Source organism: Glossina fuscipes, unplaced genomic scaffold (genome assembly GCF_014805625.2).
Source record: "Glossina fuscipes isolate IAEA_lab_2018 unplaced genomic scaffold, Yale_Gfus_2 1, whole genome shotgun sequence".
In the NCBI taxonomy this organism is placed as follows: Eukaryota; Metazoa; Arthropoda; class Insecta; order Diptera; family Glossinidae; genus Glossina; species Glossina fuscipes.
The window spans coordinates 20,547,425-20,570,669 of NW_023998415.1; the positions used below are offsets into that span (position 1 = coordinate 20,547,425).

The 23,245-nt window shown below is 33.2% G+C and overlaps 1 protein-coding gene across 3 annotated transcripts in view; it reads right to left on the bottom strand.

Moving 5' to 3' along the window:
• LOC119645097 (uncharacterized protein DDB_G0283357) overlaps positions 1-23,245 on the bottom strand; it is a 678,949-nt gene that overhangs the window by 291,090 nt on the left and 364,614 nt on the right. The window contains exon 5 of one of the 3 annotated variants that reach the window (XM_038045000.1): positions 5,337-5,406. The exons of the other annotated variants lie outside the window; for them this stretch is intronic. Within the exon in view, the coding sequence (XP_037900928.1) occupies positions 5,372-5,406 (35 nt within the window). The 3' untranslated portion in view covers positions 5,337-5,371. Of the gene's footprint in view, positions 1-5,336; positions 5,407-23,245 lie in introns of those variants that run through there. 3 annotated transcript variants of the gene reach the window in all.

Here is a 23,245-nt window from a genome sequence, read left to right on the forward strand (position 1 = left end):
GCTGTCGATTGCCAAATATACGCAATGCATACTTAGATCGGTCTTGTTGTAATGCACGCAAAGCTGATGCAAATATTTCTCGATAATGCAATGAATTTGTGTCCATTTACTAGCCGACCGTATACGGCATTTGACAAACATAACTAATAAGATTAAGCTATAGTGCCGGCCTGCCTTGAAGCCGTTATGTAAACGTTATCTATGCATGGCGTTAAATTAAGCAAAGTGGCTAAGTAAACTTGAATAGTTGCTTAAGAATCGCTTTTCTATAGTAAAACATGATAACAGCAAACGGAACGTTATTTAACGAATAATTGGACGACATTTTTAATGCACTGGCTGAGTGGAATGAGAGTGTTTGTGTTAATTTTTTTTATGTGTGTATTTATTTAAATATGTATGGGTGTTTGCGTGGAAAAATATCTGCATTTGCAATACGTCTGTCAGTAATTCCTGGGACTAAATAAGTGAAAAATATTTTTCTTTTAAAAACCCGCCTTTATTTGCCGGGACTTCTTTCGGAGCCGGAGCCAGAGCCAGAGCCCGAGCCAGAGAATCAGGCCAATGCATCCGTGATATTCCGGTGTCTTTTTCGCTGCCATTATTTGATCTAATACTTCTTCTCCAGGAGCTTTCTTGGGTGTTTTTTTAAGGAGTGCAAGAAGCGGTCTCTTGCACTCTGCCCTTTCAATTAATGACAATAACTCTTATTACTTTTTTTATGCTTTTCATTTAACCAACACTTTCGAACATCCAGCATTCAGCGTCCAGTTCAGCACCGTTGACGTCCATCGGACTCAGTTTAATATCAGCAAATCGCTGACAAATTGCTATTGTCGACAGAGAAAATTCACCATAATTGAAAGACTAGTCTTTATCTCGAAATAGGAAACTCGAATGTATCCTCAGTTTTGAAAGTAACTAAAAAAGCGTCTCTCGTAGGCATGCGATTGAAATGAGATGAAATTTTAACAAAAGGTGTCGTTTGATGATTGATGCAAAAAAAAAAAAATGATTTGGATTCTTTTTTTTTATTGAAGACAACGTGAATGCATCAGTCCCGGAATTATTGGCTTCCGCGTTGTTGTATACGTTGTATACATTATAAAATAGAGGGCACTGAAACCAAAACCAGATGTGTGGCAGATTCTGCCAAAAATAAATCCCCTTCAAATCCTGAATATTATTTTCAAGCCAAGAAAGTTCAGTCAACACCATTGACGATCGCGTATAGGGGTCGAATTAGTAGAATTTTCAAAAGAAAATATTGCCGATTGGCACTGTGAGCTGAAAAACTGCAATCAACTGCCAGTCCTTATGAAGTCGAAGATGTTGTTGGATTATTCCTCTTGGGCTTCCGTCGCTACGGATACGGGCGTATATTTCTTTTGCTTTTCTAATTATTTTCAAGTATACTTCAGTGCGCTGCGCGAGTGCTTGTTGCGAGAGGATCCATATACGTAAACCTCCTAATTTTTTTTTTTTTGACAAAAGTCATCGTGATGACAGTTTAACGTCGATACTGCCACTATGGCGTAAAATTGAAAGTAAAACTCTTGTTTTTTGTTTTATATTTTTGTCATCTCGCTTGATATTTATGATCTTACCATCCAAAGCAGATAGTAGCAACGGACCGAATTTTTAACACGTGAACGGGGTAAACTGAGCAAACTAACTAAGTGCAGTGATTACAGTGGTGCAAAAAAAAAAAAAAAAAAAAAAAAACTAGAATCATTTCTATATTCTGCATTTAAATGTATCGAGTAAATTAATTTAATTGAAACAATGAAGGAAAGTTTAAAAAGTTGTGTGCTTGCTCCAGCCAGAAACAAAGTAATAAATTTCGACAACAATAACAGCAATCGCTTCACAATAACGAAATTTTTTTCAGAGTCCGTAAAAAAGTATAAAATGAAGCCAAGTATAACGTATCAACCTTTAAGCGCATCTGTTTACATTATCACAATATTTCAGAGAGAGTTGAAAAATAAAGCAACCGATGCATGGCAAATGCATTTAAAATGTAAGGTACAGGTAACATTCGGTTATTAAAGACAATTATTGATTAAGGTAAACGATAGCAACTGCCAAACTTATTTTCACCTTGTTTAAATGCGACAATTCAAATCCAAGAGGCGATTTACGCCTCCAATATTATTATTATTATTATTATTATTATTATTATTATAAGCTAACAGATCAAAAATTTTGTATATAGTTTATGCTTGAATTTGATAAGAAAAGCGTGGATATTGCATTTACTTTTAACCTTGACTGCACATGTATCCTGCTGTCAAAGTATGAGGTGAGTAGAAACGGAGAGTAGGATGTGGCCGCAGATTTGGAGATACGTGCACAATCGTTAAATGTTATGCTTCTACCGATCAAGCATTAATTATAGCTGCGGCCATACGACAATCGTAATTAGAATGTGATCCCCACCCTACTGGGTATTGAACTGCGGATATTTTGGCTTGACAGTCAGAGACTGTAAAAGTTCTCTTCTCAATAATAACGCGGCCTTTATCGCAAATTTTTATTCAAATAAATGTAAGGAGAAAAGTCTTTTGGGTAACTACTTACGATCTATGTCATTCGATATGAAACAAAAAAAAAAAAAAAAAAAAAAACACAAACAACATTTTCTACCTAATAATTGTGGATATTTTTTTTAAAGTTAACCCACGCTTAATGAGGTTAAACCGTCCTTCTTGGCACAGCATTTAATTAACGTTTTTAGGGTGAACTCAAAAATAGTTTTGTATGCCAAAATTTGTCTTCGCCAGTCTGTGATAGACTTAATTTATTTATTATTTAATTGGGGGTTCGTATAAACGCATACAAGCGTACGCATGCACACATACACATATACATAAAGTCATAGAGAAATACAATCTCGTTGTGTATTCACTGTTGTACTTTAAATTAAACGTAACGTTCACACCCATAAGGAAAAGAGGAGATAAGAGCAATACTTTAAGGAGATATTTTCGAGACCGTGCAGGACGAGCCAAACTTAAAGTTATAAATTTAACTACGAAAGTAAATTGTATGCGTATTCAGGGACCAATTTTGTTTACCCTTTCATCTCAAGCGAACAAATACCGTCCGCAATTTGTTTTTTTTATTACGGGTACGTCAGTTGCGCTCATCTCTTTAATGGTTTTTACAAATGTCTTTGCCCTATCATACATAGATAGGCATTTGCTAAAGATTATTAATTTTAAATTAAATTTTCACACTGATAAGTTTACTCTGAAAACACTTGGAAAAATATTTCGTTGGTTAGGGGAAAAAATTCGTAGCCAACTTAAATCGCTAAACCAGATTTTAAATATCCTAGCAAAAGTTTTATTTTAAATCGAGCTACGTTTTGAAGAAAATTACGATCCTGGTATCGTATATTCCGTCACGTAATGCCTGTGAGAATTTTGATGCCTGTATCTGCCTACGAAGCACTGACATCAATCTTACCGATGGCATACGGATTTGCATATACTTGTATTGCCTTACACAACGACTTAATGCTGTACACCACTCTGCTAGCTTCCAAGGGTGAAGGATGAATTCTGTACTCCCTGTTTGATAACATAATAGTTTGTTGTCAACGTGAGGCTTATCTAAAAACTTTGTCTTTCTCTGGCTGAAGCAAATTGTTTCTATTGATCACGCGATTTCCATATCTCGAATTTGAATACCTTGCAAATATTTGATAAATCTGATATATCATCGGAGATGGGCGTAGCTATCGTTCGGTATACGTGAGAGATATCCTGGATACACCATAAATACATTGATATAGCGATATCCAACTTGAAATAATCACCCTGGGTATAGAAGGCTAATCTGAATTTCCTGCTACCAATCATTTCCCGTTTTCTCTGTGTAATAATTGCAGAGTTTTTTAAATACAACTGTGAAGTAAGAAAATAAGTTTTCATATTTTTAGAATGCTCTCTTTCTAATAATAAGTTGTAATGGTGGTATTCTCTACTTTGCATTGCATTGTATGATATTAGTATTGGGGTGTGTTCTACGTGTCCTCACATCCAACAAACGATAAAGCTCTACACTTAATTTCATTTTTCAACATCGGCTAAAATACAATTATACCAACCAGCGCTAGCAGCAGTTGGAAATAAAAAACAAAAAAGAAATCATAGCAGAAAAAACGTTGAAGATGTACGTTCGTGTTGGGACGAATATCGGATGACCGCATTATCTATCTAATTTTTCACCAATTGCTATACCAAAGTTATTACTAAGCCGATGAGAGCCGGTCAAACTTACCTTTCACCTGAAAGGTTTTGCACGTTTTGTTTCTCGTAATTCGAAACTATTTCCTTTTCTCACGATATTCGCTCACGATCTTGTTTTTACATTCTGCTCTACTTAATTAGGGTAAATGACAATTCCTCGCGTATCTGCCAAGATATGCGTTAAAAAAACTTCGTTTTCCCTAAGTTTCCTAGAATTCGTAACACCGATCGAATGAAGGAATTTGGCAAATCCCTTTACGGATAAATGTAAAAGGTACAAAGTAGATGAGAGGAGAGAGAAGATTACTGTAAAAGGTTACAAACGACTTTCGAAATTTAGGCAACCCCTTTCCTTATCCAGTACGGGTTGTACAAGTTGGAAAAAATAACACAAGAAAAATGTAGAAAATTAATTTACATTGACCGTTTTTTTCCTGTTTCTGTCGTTTCTCGTTTTTCTATTGGTATTGTTGTTGTTCCAACGCCCTTCCCATTTAGAGATTTGTTCAGTCGTCTAAGCATATTTATGCTGAGAATTACAAATTTCTTGTTTTTGTAATTTTTGCATTTTTCCAGATGCCTAGGAAACGCACATTAAGTCTTATTAGTTGAAGATTTTTCTTCGCCTGCATTATGACATAGCGTCCCTCAGCGTTTTTTTTTTATTGTCTTTTTTTCCTACTTCTTCTTCTTTATTTTTTTTTTTATTTTTTATTTATTTATTTTTTTTTTCTTGCTGACCTTACTATCATCATACTTTAACGCTTTGTCGTTGGTTGATTTTCTTTTATTTTTATTGTTATGATATTTATATTTATGACAGCAATTTAAAAAATAATTTTTTGTCAACTTTTTTGTTTTCCTTTTATTGCTTTTACCCTACTGCGCGCTTAGTTGATATCCACTCGTTTCTGTTTAGTTAGAATTGCAAATTGTCTTCCTTTACTGCTTATTGTATTTGTAAACGGCGGTATCAAAAGAAAATTATTATACACTTACCGCTTACGGTTGCAGAAATAAATGAGATTTATAACGTTATTCAAAGTACGATTATCAGGCATTAAGAAGGCGACGAGGAGAATGTTCTTCTTTATATTCTCATTCTAAGATATTTACGGTAACACTTTGCGATTATGCGAAAACTTACCTAAAAGTAGATAAGAAAGACAAATATTTAGAAATTGTTTGATTGATAAAAAAAAAAATTGTATTTAAATAAATATTTATATGTGTTCTTCTTCTTCTTAAATGTTTAGTAAGTCAAAAAGAAATGGCTCACTGCCTGGCTTTGAAAAGCAAGGGCCAGCGGAGCTCCCATGTTCTTTTTCTTCGACTTCGTAAAGTTGACGGTTAACTTTGTTATATTTTTTATTCTATTCTTTCCTTACATTTCATTATGAATATCATATACATTCATTCAAATCAATGTCCTATCAATTCTTGCTCTTTCCACACATATATTCGTCTCCTTCTCTTTCATATACATATTCTTATTTAGTTTGTAGAAAAGTATAAGAAATTATACGTACGAGGCTTTTCAATAAGACCAATTTGGTAGAAGAAAAGGATTCAAACCAATTTTCGAGTACTTTAGTCTAAAAACTGAACCTGAATTCATCAATAAGGCGTTGTATAATCGTTTTTAATGCATGAATAGAATCTAATTGATCTCTGTAGATCAACGACTTCAAACGACCGCCTAAGCTAAGAAGAAGCCTAAAGTCATTTAAAACTACAATTCCTTGGAGGCCTAACGATAGCGGAGCTTTTGGAAATTATCGCATCACGAACTATATCCCGCGGTAAGTCGTTTTGTGGACTTGCCGACTACGTGGCATGTAGTTCTGCCTTATTCAAACCATTTATTTGTTAGATTAATCTTCGCGAGTTCAGGGCATAAACAAGTCGAAAACATTGATTTATGGAGATGTCCGTTAACGGTGACGCCGTCTCCCTTCTATCTCTTTCAAAGAAATAAGGGCCGATGACGCTACAAGCCCGAAGACAGGAATGTAAAAGGATTTCGTGATTAATTAATCCGATCGACACTGAACAATTGAGATGAAAGCGAGTCGTGTTGAAGAAGAAGATTTTTTCTTTACCAAACTCGTCGAGGATGCCTTTACCAAGCTTCGTTAAATATTTGTTTTGATTCTCAGTGTCCTGATTCCGAAACATAGATTTAATGCTCTTAACCGTTAAATTTGAATCTTAATTTTTGTAGTAAGACATTAAAATTGATAGAATTTTTCTTAAAGTATGTTACTAAGCAATTGTAGAGACCATGAATGCGATTACAGTTTCATTGTTTATTTATTTCATTGCGACATACAATTTAAAAAAGGGGCAAAAAAAAAAATAAATAAATAAATAAAAAGAAATCTGATTTTTCGTCTGGAACCGTTATCGGTCTTGTGTCCATTCATTCATATTCTGCTGCTAGTAGTTGGAAAATTTATTTATTCCTGTACAACTTGAACGCCAACATTTCAATGATTTCTTAAGTGCACAAAATGACTATTTTTCTTCGTAAATGATTTTATTGTTTGCCTTTCGTTTTGCGTAAGCATTTGATTACCAATTCTTTACACTAGGTTTACTTTCAAGAGAACTGGAAATGTAGATAAAAGCCGAAACTTTATTCATTCATTAGCAACCTTAAACGAATGTACGTACATACATTAAAGATAAATTAGATGTTAAAGAATTTAATTTAAAAATTTTTAGAAAATAACTTTTTGATCAAATTACATCATCATCATCTTATCAACAATTAAAGAAAGAAAGAAAAAAAAAAAAAAAAAAAAAAAAAAAAAAAAAAAAAAAAAAAAAAACTCATTAAAGTGAATTCGAAATTTATAAATTTTTCTTAACAAAATTTGCAATTATTATATATATCAAGTTATCACTTATTACTATTAAGACATGCTTGACTGGTCTTTACTAATTAATGCCCTCACACAGCCGTACATACACAATCTTGGTGACACAATTCTTTAATATTGAGAGGGCTTTTCAAAGAATTGAATTTATGTTAAGTTTTACAAAACATTACAACTACACTGCACTACCAGACAATGAGGGTGAATGTTTTTCGTCAATTCTCTTGTCATGAACACCGTTTAGGGGAAATTTTCAAACAATTTAGTCAATCCTTAGCTATCCATTTGTCTAGTCTTGCATGTGTCCTTACATTTTTTTCGCATTCATGCAGTTTTCTGTTCCAGAAATAACTTCTTCTTTTTTTTTTTTCCACCTTGTTTTATAACATAAAGCTTAAGGGTAAATCCGCTTAAAAGGAACATCACAAAATCCGCTCATCGATTTACGAACGATTATAGACTTTGTTTGCCGGTTCGCTAAGGTAAAAGTGATACTAAGGATTTTATATCAGACAAGCGCAGCCTCCTATATAATATTTAACGATAGATGCTGGGTGTCTAAGATTCATTGCAATGGGCGAGTAAAGCTTTGCTACTTATTACTAAAATGCTTTCTATTATCAATAGCCATGCCATGCATGACAGATCTCCGAGTAAGTAATTTATGAAAAATCCCTCTTGAGAGTGGAACGCTTTGTATAAATTTGAAAGCAATTTAACTTTAATTTGCAATAGTTTTATATATCACTTTTCGGCTCTTCAGACAAATATTTCATTTCAAGTTCATTAAATTACTTTATATATATTTTCGTCTCTTTTACACTTTCATATAAGTTATTATCAACTCTCATATTTGAAAACTTTTGTTAATTATTGTTCATGTACGAAGCGAAAAATGTAAAATAAAAATAAATAAATAAATGAATAAATAAATAAATAAATGAATAAATAAATAAATAAATAAAAGGACCACATCACACGCCAACCAATAAATTATCAAATATTTTGTATATTTTTACATGAATGTAATATAAAAGTCAATAAATCTAAAAATGAAGCAAAACACGAAACTGAGCATTTTGTTTGAATCGCTTTCCTATAAAAATAGAAAATGTTTCGTTTGTTTTTTGCTTGATTGCAAAGAAAAGTTCCGAAACAGAATAACACAAGCCAAACACATAGATACACACACACACACACACACACACACACATACATACATACATACATACATACATACATACACACACAAAAACGTACTTACCCAATATCAACAGCAGTTTGTTGTTGAACACAACAAAGCGTTGACGAGAGGGACTAGGAAGTTAAAGAGAAAAAAAAAAGACAGGCAGAGAAAGAGTAGAATAGAAGTTGGAAAGAAAACAGGATATAGCCCTCATCTGTTTTGCTAACACAGCCGTAGAAGGGTGTGTCAGATTTTGCAAAATGTATTAGAACGCCGCGCCGCCCTGGCTATATATGCTATGGTACGTACGTTTAAGGACCGGAAATAGGTATAGTATAGGAAATTTCAATTGTATAACAATGTTGTATATGCATGCATATACACATATATACACGCAAACACACTTGTATACGTACACAAGTTGGTAGTTGTAGAGACAATCAACTGAAGAGGACAATTATAAAATTGTCAATGTTTTCGAGAAAAGTTAAGTTGTCTGTAACAATGTTGTCGTCATGATAATGACGATCATTAACATAAATAACGGACAAGTTTTTAAAATGAAATTAATAAAAACAAGTAATTAATGATTTCGTTTTACGTGAATAAAAGAAAAAAGTCAAAATATAAAAGAACTAGAAATACTTTATTAAAAGGGGAAAGCGAAGGCTGCGACATGAGCAGAATGATCGATGATACGCGAATGCTGCCCCATCAAAGACAAAAACAATCGCTAATTGTAACTTTATGGACAAATCATATCCTCAAAGCAAAACTAATAACTTAACGACACTAACAACAAACTAACCTAGTGAGCTTAACCTGAGCGCTTTGTAATGTAGTTATGTCAAATGTTTTAGCGCATCGCACACGAATTCTTTACAATTGAAAACTTTTTTATGGGATATTGCTAAGTAATCACATTCTATGTGAACTTCTTATCTGCAATATAAGCGACAGTCATTAGCGATTTCCTTATCTTCATTTTAGCAGACAACCACACGGAATGATCTTTCGCACGGGATGCGGCATAGAAAACTTCGCTCGGTTATTGTGTGTGCTGAAGGATTCAGCTCTGCTACAAATGACTGAAAAAGTTATTTCTATTCCGCCAAGAGTGAAGCTATGAAAAGAGAAATTTGCAAATAAAACTTGATATTAATATGTAGCAAGAGAGAGATTTTATATAACATCCATATAATTCAATACGTCATCAGAAAAAATGAAAAAAAAAAAATTCTATGCTGCTCAGATCAAACAGTAAAAAGACTTCTCTGTTTAAATCTAATCGAGCAGTTTTTCCCGTTTTTTCGATTGCCAGCACCCTAGCTCGCATATGTGTTGGAGGGCATCCCAATATCTTTCTTAAATGGTTAATGAGATAAGTATTTTTTTGACTCTGTTCAATTGATATAAAGAGACCGAGAATCCGAGAGTCCGAGATTTCTTTCCATTTTCGAGATTTGCATCGTTAAAGTTAAAAAATGCTTTCGATAGCCAGGCAAACTTATAAAGCTTCCACGCAAGTACGAACATTATAGTGAGACGGCGCCGATGCTTACATATCCTACATCACTTGGCCTACAGCAGCTATTAGCTCGTTTTGGTAACAATACACCAAAAAGTACAAATCATTTTCATGCAAATCAAAAATTTTCATGAAAGCCCGCATATTGGATGGTTAGATTTTCTCTCCATACAAGAGTTTGCGGTCCGTGATAGCGCCCACACAACTAGAGATCCAAAATAAATAGATCTATGTGATCCAAATTAACTACTGTACATTTTTTTTGGCTGAGACGCTTCTATGAATTATTGAGATGTCATGAGACATCTAATATGGAACGAAGGAACAAGTAGACCGATGTGGTTCAAATTAGGTCCACGTCATTTTTTTATTTAATTACTATCATAAGTGAAGTTTCACCACAAAAAGAACTGGCAATTAGGGTTTATCATCAGAAATCAGAGAGACAGGCGGACAGAAAGCCTTAGGTATAATAAAAGATGGGTCTATCTTAAGCTCTTCAGCGTGTTGCGTACGTCCGCACTGACGTAACATACTCAATACCACAAGTGGTGAAGGGAATAAAAATGTCTAAATCACTTTATCGGTTACGCAATTTCCTACCCAAACGAATTCTCTTCTATGTAGAACTAAAGCATTTCTAAATAACTTATCCAGAGCTTGTACACAATGCTTACTTTCTGTTTTGTCGATAAAAATAAGCATACAGATGTTAAAACACTGCAAAGGGACACGAGCCACCACTAAATACCGCCTATACCGCCCTACCTGTGTTCATATAAGGACTTTTTAAAAGGAAGCGTTACATTGGAAGCGGTCATTTTCATAAGCTTTCCTTGTCCTTGGGTCAAAAGACATTAGTGCGCTAAATTTCATCGATTTATGTCCAATATTGCTATCGGTATGCTGAACATAATTCAATAAGACGACATGCAGAAAGTGATTCTAAATCAATCCGTGTAATGAAAGGCGGATTTATCTTAAGTCCTGGTGGATGTTGCATGCATCCGCACAAACTTCATAAACCCACAAGTTATGTCCGATATAACGAATAATATATTGCATTCATTTAATCTGGAATTTCGAAAGTTCTGTCTGTAGATAGTTGGCATAGGAAAAAAATTTTCAAATCTCAAAAAGATTATACAATTTCTTATCCCATTTTGAAAGCAAACCATGAAAGAAAACCATGTTTTAAAACAACGAAGGCAAGCGAAAAAATAGTGCTTCTAAACAAGTTCCGTGGCGTTGTTCTCAAATTTGCGAAAATATCGCTAATATATGCTAAAGCGAAATATATGCGTTAGCGAAATGAGCATTTAATGCAGGAGAAAAAAGGGATTGATAGGAAGCAGAGTAGCTAGAGAAGGGTTTTAAGCCTCTTTAGGCGGGTCGACGATGCACTCAATATTCTTTCGCACAAATAACAAAAAAAAAAGGCAACAAAACAATTATTAATTTCTTTAGATTTTTTAAAGTTTACATCGACTTTAAATTGAAATATGCTAATTGAAGTTAAAGAGCTAGCCAAGCATTGATAATGCGGTTCCCACCTCTCTCTCTGTCAAAGTTGACTTAAAAAATAAATTTAAAGATTGCAAAAAGTTGTAGTGAATCTGTATAATAATCTATTGTTTAAAATGCTGGTAGGAACCGCATTTTGCTTAACGGCAAGAGTTCCAGTTTGATAAGCAGCCAAACAAAACCGAAAAAAAAAACGATTCGCACCAGGACGAAAATGGTGATATCGGTCAAAATTAATGTAACAAAAAAAAAAAAAAAAAAAAAAAAAGAAATAGGAAAGGAAAATTAGAAAAAAGGGGAGCCACACCATCAACACACGAACGACAAACGACGGTAAGAAAATTATACACGATTTAATTTTCCACTTCAGTTATTTGCCAGGGTTGAATGATTTGGTTGTCGGTTTTAAATGATATCTTTTGCGTGGTTTTTCGCCTTTTACTTATGCTCGGTTCATCGTTGGCAAAGATTTGCGAGCAAAATTAATTAAAACAGTAATTTTTCCATAAACTATATAAACACAAGAGAGCGTTGATTATTTCCCATTTGCAAGAGGAACTAATTTCGCATTTAAGATATAAATGATTGTTAAGGAAGAAATCATTAATTATTTTAAAGTTGATTTTTTACAAGATAATTTTCCAAGTGCCGTTTTTCTTCATGTCTTTATTTCTTGCCTCGTTTAGATCGCTGTACGATAATTTTGCTATTAATGTTAATCACATCGACCGCGACGAATAACTCTGGTTAAACTGCCTTATATAGGATAGGCAAGTGTTATATTGGTTAGCTCGTTTTCCTACAGAAACAAATTGAAAGCAAGTGCGACTCAAAACGTTGAAATTTGTTAGACCTTGGCCGTAAATCGACTTTTGTAACGACTTCAGTAGAAGCGGAACTAAGAATGTGCGGTATTAAAAAAGCGATGATGATACGTACTTACTGAATACTGCCCTGTTTTAAGAGAGCCATCGCCTAGCGCTTAAATGAATTGCTTGTATAAACTTTTTTCGCAGAGAGTTTTCTGTTCTAGAACATATTCGCTTAAAATGCACAGTCACAACAGCCCTAATGTATTGAAAAATGAGGTCAAATAAGATGATCTGCATTGGCAGGCATCATCAAGCTCAAAGGACATATAACATTTTACTGTCTACTGAAAATTTTATTAATAGAAAGCTTCTATAAATTTGTCAACATATTAAAGCAAAAAAAAAAATTATTTCCTAATATGCACACAGTCGCCACGCACTTTGTATTAGAAGCATTTACACTACAAAAAAAAAAAGCAGTAGAAGGATTGGCCTCGTTTGTGGAGTATTTATTTACTGCAAATATATTCTGACCCCGCCGTCATAGACGGGGACAAAGGAACGATGCCCAACGATGCAATGCACCGATGTCTTCTTTCGAAACCAAAGACGACTCATTCAGATTTACTATCAACGAACAAATAACGCGTAGTACACTAAGGACTTACCCGTGCTATCGGTGCAGATACTTCGTCACTACAAGAGAATCGATTTATTATTAACAAATTTGGGTAACGGATTTAAAGGAAAAGAAAACTCTGAAGCCGATTTAAGTTTCGCGATATCGAGTAAGTTCGATTGTACTTTGATTATGTTATTCGGTCGAGATTCTTCAGTTAAGAAATGTTTCGTTCGATAATAAAGAAAATTACATACTTCATCGGCATCTGTAAACGCTCTCTTCATTCCGGGTAGTCCATAGTTAACAGCAACCGAGAACCCTAAAACTATTCCTGGTTGGATTTTTAAAAGTGTAAGTAAACGGTGTATTTTATCATATGTGTATGTTGGGTACGCAAAATCCCTTATATTACTAATGCAATTACTGTTAGCTAACGTAAATCTTTAACCTAATAAGAAGACTCTCTTTTATACGTTTCACAAATAGATTTCATTTTCAATTTTCTAGATTTATTTTCGTTTTCTTTCTACTTTTCGAATAAGAGAAAAAATAAAAAAATGTAAGAAAAAACTGAACTTTTTGCATTTCATTATGCGACAGTGAAATTACAATTTTTATGTAGAGTAGTGGCGTTAGTTGTTTTAGTTCGCTTTGCTTTTAGCCCAAAATTTTCTCAGCCATCCATTTATGTTGCTTCCCTGACTTCCTTTTAAAGCGTAAAGCTAACATACTTAAAGTTTAATTTTCACATAAGTTGTGAAATAAAGACAATCGAAAGTGTCGCTTTAGAAATCTATCAACAATGAACCCACGGATCTTTATATATGTATATGTATATGTATATGCACATTAAAAATTGCTTGAGCAACTAGCTATCGCAGAGAAAAGAGGAGAATTGCTGGAAAGTTCGGTAAGAGAGGAAAAACGGGATATGTACACGAGATGCAACAACAATAAAAACTAAGTTATTTATTTTAAGGATAAAAGGAATTCAGTAGGACTTAAAAAAGTACGGATGAGTGGTGCTTCACCAACACAAGCAAATACACTTTACACATTAATAGTACTGAGAAAAATCATACACGATACACACGCACGCGGGCAAATTTATACCAGATAAAGAAAGTGCAAAAAAAAAAAAAAAAGGAAAGACGAGAAATAAAAAAAGGAAAACTACAATACCCAACGAGTCTTCGAGTGTGAAACAAAAGACAAAAGAGTGTACTTAAGAACATACTCGTGAGGAGTTGAAAATGACGTTAAAGTAAACAAACGATAGCATAAACGAACAAATGAATGAATGAACGAAGCAACGAACTTGCCGATGGAAGCAATCCTTAACCAACGCCATCAGAAAGAAAATAATTCTACAAAGAGAAGAAGACAAAGTGCTAGTAGATAAGCGACAAGAGAATATAAAGAAGAAGAAAAATAAATTTAAAATAATCGAGATAAGATTCTTCTCTGCACAAAAACTAAAAAAAGTAAGTAAATAAATAAAAAATAATAAATAAATAAAATCTCAAAAACTGTTTGCCCCAAAGTCAAAGCGCATTAAATAATTTTAAAACAAGTAATTGACATTTTAATAATAAGATTTTTGCCGAATAATTATGTCTGGCCAGGTATTGTTTTAATAGTTTTTGTGTTCTTTCTTTCAAATTTATTTCGTATTCGAAGGATGAAATGAAACAAAGCGTAAAGAAGAAAAGTATAAACCTTTAAACCCTTTACTGTAGCATATACAAAATCACGCATTATATTCCAGAGTCCAATGCACAAATAAGGGAAATTGCTGCTAATAATTATTATTGTCACTGTTACTGTTAAATTACTAGAAGTTTGTCGAAAGATCATACATAGTAAAGCGATCTGACATTTACTTAAAAAAAATTTTCGCCTGGAAAGGAAATTTGTGAGGGTATTGTGAACAATGTCATTCCATATCCCAAAGAGTGCTGTTAATGAAGGTACACGATCGGATAACGATCACCGCCGATTAACTGAAAATCATGTAGTTGCGGTCGTAGGCTTCCCACAATGATCCAGTACACAACGTTCAAATCAAAATCGTGAGTAGAAGAATATTATTGACAAGATGAGTGCCGCACTTGCTAACTTTTAATTCAGGCCAGGCCCAGTTTTCGGAAAGAAAACATTATCTCTCGTCAGGACAGCGCTCCGTTTGATCTTCTCAGATACAAGTGAAAAGAATACGAAATGTTCAGATGTCCACACTATGCATTAATTATGGCTTTCTCTGACTTTCAGCTTTTCCCATAGCTAGGAATTCTTCTTCTCATTTGAAGGGATTCTCTCATTACCAGTAATTCCAACTGAAAATGTCGGGAGAAATTCTCTTCAGTTCCTGAAATGGTACTTTTTGGAATATTCAGTGGGACTTCTTACGTGCATACAGTTTATTGTAATTGTGTTAACACAGACGTCCACGCTTTCCGCCTTCCGCCGTGAAAAGCGGAAGTGCCTTGCGAAATTGTAACGTCTACGAAAAATACGTTAAACTTGCGAAACGATAGTCTAAATATTGAGATCGAAACGATTGCAAAGCATTTACGAAATTCGCTTAAGATATTTTTAGTTTGAAATTTGCTCAGAGAACAAACATTGACAACACATTGACGTTAAGGTTGAGCTTTTAAGGCTCATATGAATTTTAAACAAAAACTTCTTTGTTTATTTCACATTGCAATTCCCATCACCAAAGCTTGATTGTTGAAATTTTTGCATGCTGGAAGAAGCTTCAGAGACCCCACGAAATATGTACACTTTGGATCAGCACCGAATTCGATTTAAAGTATCCATCTGTCCGCCCGTCTAATGTTTGTTGCAAACATTCTCTTGGCCGCAAAAATGAAGCTATCGACTTGTAGGTAGGTATAGGGAACTACGTGAACTGAGAAACGATTAAAAAATTGATTTTTTGCTCATTGCTCATAACCTACAGCAGACGAATGTACAAAAATTTCAACTTATACGTAACGGTTTTGTACAAAAATGGAGAAAATCGATCATGCCCCAACACCTTTATAACGCGCAGAGTCAAGCTTCTTTTCTAGCAAAACGAAAAATTAAAAATCAAGATTAGGAAGAAAATAATATTTGCAAGTTTACAATCAATCAACTGTCGTCCAAGGTATGGAATACTTTTTGACCGTGAGCCAGTTAGGACGATCGTGGTATGATTTGTTTGTAAAAACACGTGTAGGGATTAGGGATAAAAATTTAAGAATTTAGAAAGACATCCATTTTAGGTCTGTTTTCATTTGACATTTATACACGTTAAAGTCCCCTTGTGAGAGTGTACGCATTTTTTAGGCACTTAAGATCCACGATGACATTGAACAGGCAACACTTTTAATTGTAGTTTACGTAAGTAGATGTGTACACGAACAAGAATTCCGTTAATTTTACCTCGTAAGGATTAGAAATAAGAGAATTAAAAAAATTGTTATGAAACGCAATTGAAAATAATCAACGCTTAGAAAAGATTTCCATATTTAATTAATCAAAAAATTATTAAAGTGTTCTTTACGTTAATATGGTGACCCTTGGGATTCTTTTCTCTTTTCTCTCTTTTGTATCTCTTTTCTTTCTTTTTTTCTTTTTTTCTTTTTTTTTTTTTGATTTGAGAAAAACCTTCATTTTTAACGAACCCTTTTTATTACATACATACTATGCAGATGCTGATGACTGTGATGATAATGGCATTAAAAGAAAGCATTTCATGTGATTAAAAAATGAACTTGCAGCATAAAAATTCTATACATTCACCAAAGGACTGAATGAATGATGAATGCAAGCAGACATTAAAAAAAAAAAAAAAAAAAGAAGAGAGCAGAACAAAACACTACAACTACTGACGATAACGTTGATGGTTATGGTGATAGTCATAGTGATGACGATGATATTTGTTAAATAAAAAAAAGATTGTATATATATATATACACATATATATGGATATAAATATATAAACACATATATATATATATATATATATATATATATATATAACAGATATATATCTGTTATATAATATTGAAAAGGAAGTATGCAGAGGTGGAATTGAAAACAAAGCGTATAATGCACACACATACCCAAATGCTCATTTGCTCGCACATACACATATACATACACATTTTATATTTGCTTATATATGCAAATATTTTGTATGAAAAATTTTACAAGCATTTGCATTTTTGCACACAAACATACACATACTCGCAATACAGTAAGTGAATGAATGATGAATGTGTTTTTAACAAACATCAGCAATACCATCGTTCTTGTTTTTTAAGTAAAAAAATTCTCTTCTGCAAAATAAAAACCACTGACTGGAGATACATTTTTACTATATTTTTGTATTTGCAAACAGACCATATGTTTGCCCATGTAAATATATGTATGTATGTACGGCGGCTCATTTCGGACTTTAGACAGTCCGCATACAGTCGCGCATATATACACGCAACTACATACATACTCTTACGCATACACACTTTTATTTAACAAATTCGTGCACGTACAAAACATGTGTAAAGTACTTACATTTCTGAGTAACACAGTAAAGCAGGCAAGCAAAATAAAAAAAAAAAACATACAAAATATAAATATATCTATATATATATATATATATATATATATATAAAAGTAACTCGAAAAAGACACAAATAGTTTTTTGTTAAAGCATAAAAAACAAAAGAGAAAGAAAAAAATTATTTTAAATGCGCACAAGACAAAAACTCAGAGGCAGACAAACGTATATAGACAGACAGAGACATTCAAACTGCATTTCTCTAAAAAGAGCATTAACCAGTGAAAAAGTAGACAAGCGATTTTTTTTCATACCCACCACCGACGGTATACTAGATTCGCCGAATAATAATAAAAATAACGTAGAGAAAGATTCATTGAAGACGCTATAAAATATAAATAAATAAATAAATATATATATATATATATATATATTCCTGATTGCTCAGTTAGATATGCCCAATTATTTATATATCGTTCGCCGATCACACTATGGCTACACAACTTTATTTAAAAGTAATTTTTCAAAATCACTTTTATATTATATGTCAGCGGTCACGTCCATCAGATACAAATAAAAAATTAATATTTAAAACTCCCAGCTAAGCTTCAATTAAACTTAATTATAGCAAGAACGTGTCAAATTATAACATCTTCTGCAAGTACAGACGGAACGAATGAATATTGGTAGCCTAAGGCATCAGCAAAGTCGGTTTAAAAATAATTAAATAAAAAGTGATCGATCTCTAAACTGAATAAAAATCAATGAAGAGAACTCATTATCGGTGATGTGAGAATTTCGCAAACAATGTTACTCGGAATTTCCTTATAGCATATTTCTCATTACCACACATAGGCAGTTAAAAAACAGGAGGGAAATATTATTTTATTTTCAATCGATCGGAAAAGCCAGTGCAACAGACATTTGATAGAATTTCATAACAAAATTTGGTCGGGAACTAATATTATCCCCAAATATATAATGAAAGTAAAACCATTTACAAACAAGTTAATTTTATTTATTTATTTTTATTTTGGAAATGTATTTATTTAATAAAAAGTAAATATGTTCTTAAATATTTATTTTCATAATCTGTCGTCTTAGTGATCAATAATTTAGCATATTTTACTTTTTGTACGTAAATTAAAACTCACTGTATAGAGTTTTTTTTCCATTTTCTCAATAGTGTATAGTACAAGCAAAAAAAAAAAAAAAAAAAGGAAAAATTGTAAACTTCCGTATAATACATCATTAAAATAAATATATGATTGTGCAAAAAGTTTTGCATATTATTATTATTTTACCTTTGCTAATGCATTTTATATAATATACTGTGAAAAAAAAAAAAAACAAAACAAAATAAAATATACACAAATACCTTCACATATACATATATATATATATATATATATATATATATATATCGGATATAATATCTATGTTTATATGAATGTAAACATGCAGCTATACACACATAAACATGGATGTCTTTTTTCAAATAAATGACTTACAGTTGCATACTTTAGGGGATAATGAATCAAAAGCTTTTCCATGAAAAAAACGCAACTTTTCTGCCATAATAGGTTTTATCAATAGATGATATTATACATCATAAAAATTTTAAATTTATTCATACCGATCAATGTCCAGGGATGCCAATGGGGAGGATAAGGTGAAAGATATGCTTATTGTTTTTTTGTTCAAAATGTGAAACTTTCTCAAGATATATCAATATTTGTGACCTGAGAGAACTCATGAATTCATTCAATATTTACACCGCTATTGCATTTGCCTACAGGCCTTCGGAATCCTTGTTATGTCCGGAAAACAACTTTTAGAAAAGTAGGCTTTGCGTATAGTATAAAAGTTATATCTGCATTGGAATAAGAATTTCTTTAACGCCCAATATCTGAAAGCAAACCGTGACAAATAGAGGTGGAGGTGAGTGATATTTGTACAAACGTTAATAACTGCAATGCAATGGGTTGTTTTAGTTCATTATCGATAGGATTTTTTTTAAAGCGACTTAAGACATCGCTACGAATTACTTATTTTTATGTATTTATTTGCTTACATATGATATTCGCTATAATAATAAATCATTTAAGCTAGCATTAGGACTTAATATATCTAAAGAATGAATGATGAGAAAAGAATAAGAAGAACAAGGTCCATTCTAGGTAGGAATGGACCCGTGCAAATATGCGAAACCTTACTTCTTTAACTTCTTTAATTAGAAGGCGTTCAGTTACAGTTTAGTTTCATCCATATTACATAATCTTAGGGGTAAGGACTTAGCCTAGTCACAACTCAAGTAAAGATCTTAAGCTACGAAATTAATAGATGCAAAAAAAGCATTTTTCTTTATTTATACATGAATTACTATATTTAGCTTTTTAATTTATTTTAAACACACTTGCCTATTATTCTTCTTCTTTTTTTCTATTATATGCTAATTTTAAAACAATTAGTATAAGATTTTCTATTAACATGTAATGAGTTCGACTGTAATTTTTTGTAGTTGAATTTCTTGTATAAGTGAATAAATAAATAAATGAAATAAAATAAGCAAAACACAAAATTGGAATTCCTCGTCTCAGTTCCGCAACTCTAGCGAAGTATATCGATTAAGAGTTCACCATATGAAATATCAGTTAGCAAGTTGGCGGAATGCATTCCAAAATTTAAATTTTAGCTAACAACTTACATCGGCACTGCACGGGTTATAGGTCCAGCAGTTTTAATTTACAGAGGAACATAAGTGGGCCAAGAAAGATAATTTTTGAACGCGCATTGGCCAAGTTTTACGATAAGAAAATTTCTTATAGGATGGATAGGAACATTAAAGTTAATCTGATTGGATAAAAATGAAAAACCAATGACATCATTTATCGTCTTTACCATGAAGACAATGCCTAGGACTAGCGTACGTTTCTCGAGTGATGGCAAATAGATAGGTAGTAGCCTATTCTTATATGGTGGTAAAGGGAGACGTGGATCGCAGCCCAAATTTCTAAAAGCGAAGGTCAGAAAGTGCTTCTGCGAGAATTCAATCGAATTAACATGGTAGCGATAAGAAAGCGATCATACAACCGAGGCAAATTCCAGTATTAGTCGTACTTACTTAGCATAAAGCATTTTCGTTATATTACAAGTCAGAAAATTCTCTTAAGCAGCGCTTAATAAAGCCAAGCACACACCAAGTTCCTGTATAGCCCTTTCTAACGGAGCTGATGCTGCCCATATGTAGATTGAAACCTAGTCTCAGATTGAACAAGGTTCCTAGATCAACGAAAGGATCTACATTTTCCAATTCATGTGAATCATGCAGGTCCTCAGCAGCAAACGCACGCACTCGCCTTGGGAATGGAAACTCTTGTATATTCTTGAGCTTAATATCGTAACATTTTATGACCACCACATTGCCAAGTTATCTAAATCAGATTGAAGGAGATGGGAAGGAAGATAATAGTTTGATATCATCAGCGTACTATAAGATGGGTCTTGAGTTAATCACTGCAGCGCGATCGTTGGCGTTCCGAAAGACATAGAAAGATTTCCAAATGTCAGCCCCCAGGTGCACCTGACATCAGATGGAAATTCATCCGAGAAAGGGGGAGTTGAAAAGAACTCTAAATGCCCTGTTACGTTGAGAAGAAGAGCTTATCCATTTCAATAATTCACTCGTAGCCGTGCTATGGCGCTGACCAACTTTCTGACATCTTTACTGAAATATTTTACAAAATCAATCTGTCAAAGTATGTGTCGCTTACTTCAAAAGTAAATCCAATAATCTTGGATTAAGTTGATCCCAGTGCTTTCTATACTCGCCATATAATATGCGATAATCCGCGATCGTACAGATAATTAGGTCATTCCGCTTATTCTACATTTATTTTTTACTTATCGGTGACAATCGATCATAATTTGTTTTTCGAATTTTGTTTCATGCATTTCTTTGTCATTCGTATTGTCGTAGTGAAGAGGAAGAAGAAGAAAAGCCGTGTATCCGAGATTAATTTTGAAGCCTATATGCAATTTCAAAAGATTTCTTAGTTTGTTTGTTTTTGTAATTTTCACGCAAAAATTTTCATTCACATTTTCACATTACTTAGGAGTTCGTAATATTAAGGCGTGTAAACCCGGTTTGGCTTTTTGCATTTTAATGTCACTGTTGTTGTTATTGGTGTTTGTTGTTGCTCTTGTTGCTTTTGTTGCTCTTGTTGCATTTATGCATGGGTCGCATGCACTAAAATCATTTGGTAAAAGAGTCTCGTTAATGTTTCTATTAACAGATTAGTTTTGCTGCCAGTTACAACGAACGATGACTGAGTAAAATAACTAACACCGAAAAACAAACACCCTTTCATTGCATGAAAAGGCATACTTATGTGTAAATGATATTCAGGCTAAAGATTGCTCGGTGAGCCTTGTCTAAAACTGACATTACGCTATTGAATTTGGCGTGTTCCACTTATGCATGACTGACATTTTGTCGGAAAGTCTAACTGACAGGGGCATTATGCATATGTATGTTCATATGGTAATCAAGTATACATACATATACAAAACATATATACACACATGTATCCATATACAAAACAATCCCATATGGTATAGTAGAGTGAAGAGCAGGCTGGCGAATAAGCTTTTTGCCCTCATTTTTATACATTTTTGTTGCTGTTTTTTTTTTTTTTTTTTATTATTTTGTTGTTGTTTTCGTTTTGCTTTAGTTAAGTTCCAATCTTTCGCACATGAATTCATGCTACTGTTATATGCTTTTGCACACGTACGTTTGTGTGCAATTTTTAACAGATTTTTGTATTTTTCAAAATTTTTTACGCCTTTGCGTTTTTTCCTTCAATTTTGTTTTTCTCTTTTTTGCCTCCTTTCCCACTGTAGCGTAAACTACAAAGAAAAATTAGACTTTTGCTGTTAGCACATTGACACGTTTTTGTAAATTAGCACATCGACAAAGGCGAGAAGACAAAACGTAGCGTAACAAATGATATTTTAACTTTTTTTATACGTTGGATACATGTTTGTATATATATATATATATATATTATATGTACACACGCGTAGCATTTTTTATACTTTACCGTCCTTTGACGTGTAATCACTGTATCTGCGCCGTGAATGTATGCAAATTATTTTAACGTATACGCTTATGAAAAGGTGATGAGAAGTGTATGCTAATAAAAGTGAACTTTTACAAATAAATGCGAGTGCATTAATGGAAAAAAGGGGTTATTGTCGAGTATGCCAGCCGCAGCGAAATGAATCTTGAATTTTTTTCCCCCATTACTCAGATTAAGTCGCGGTGGGCATGTTAAAGAATTTGCTACGAAGAGAACAACTGACAAAGGCTGAGAAAGTTAAAAAAGCGAGCGAAAAGAGACCAACTTAAGAAAATTTATACCCAAACTACATTAACTTTAACATTATCCCATAAATAAGACAAAGGTCAAAGGTTTATCGACGGTATAATTATAGGGCTGTATAAATACGTCCGAGTACAAACGGTCATAACAAGATTTTATTAAAAAAATTTCATTAAAGGGAAGACAATGTTGTGTTCTGCTGTGTGACATAGTAGACGAATTCGATGGTCACAGTATCACCACGTATTGTCCATCAATGACTGTTACTGTTTCTGTCATCTTTTGACGTTATTCGCAAACTAACCTACACACAAGAATTGTCATAAATATCAAAGCACCGTTCGAGCAAGCCATAAGTAATTTACTGAGGCCCCTCTTAATCGAGGAGGGTAATGCCTGTTGATAACAGCTGGATTGAATTCCGTTACCCTGAGTACTCACGACATCACGGCTTTCAATGCGTCCCGTTCATTTCAGTCTAGTCATGTTTAATTTG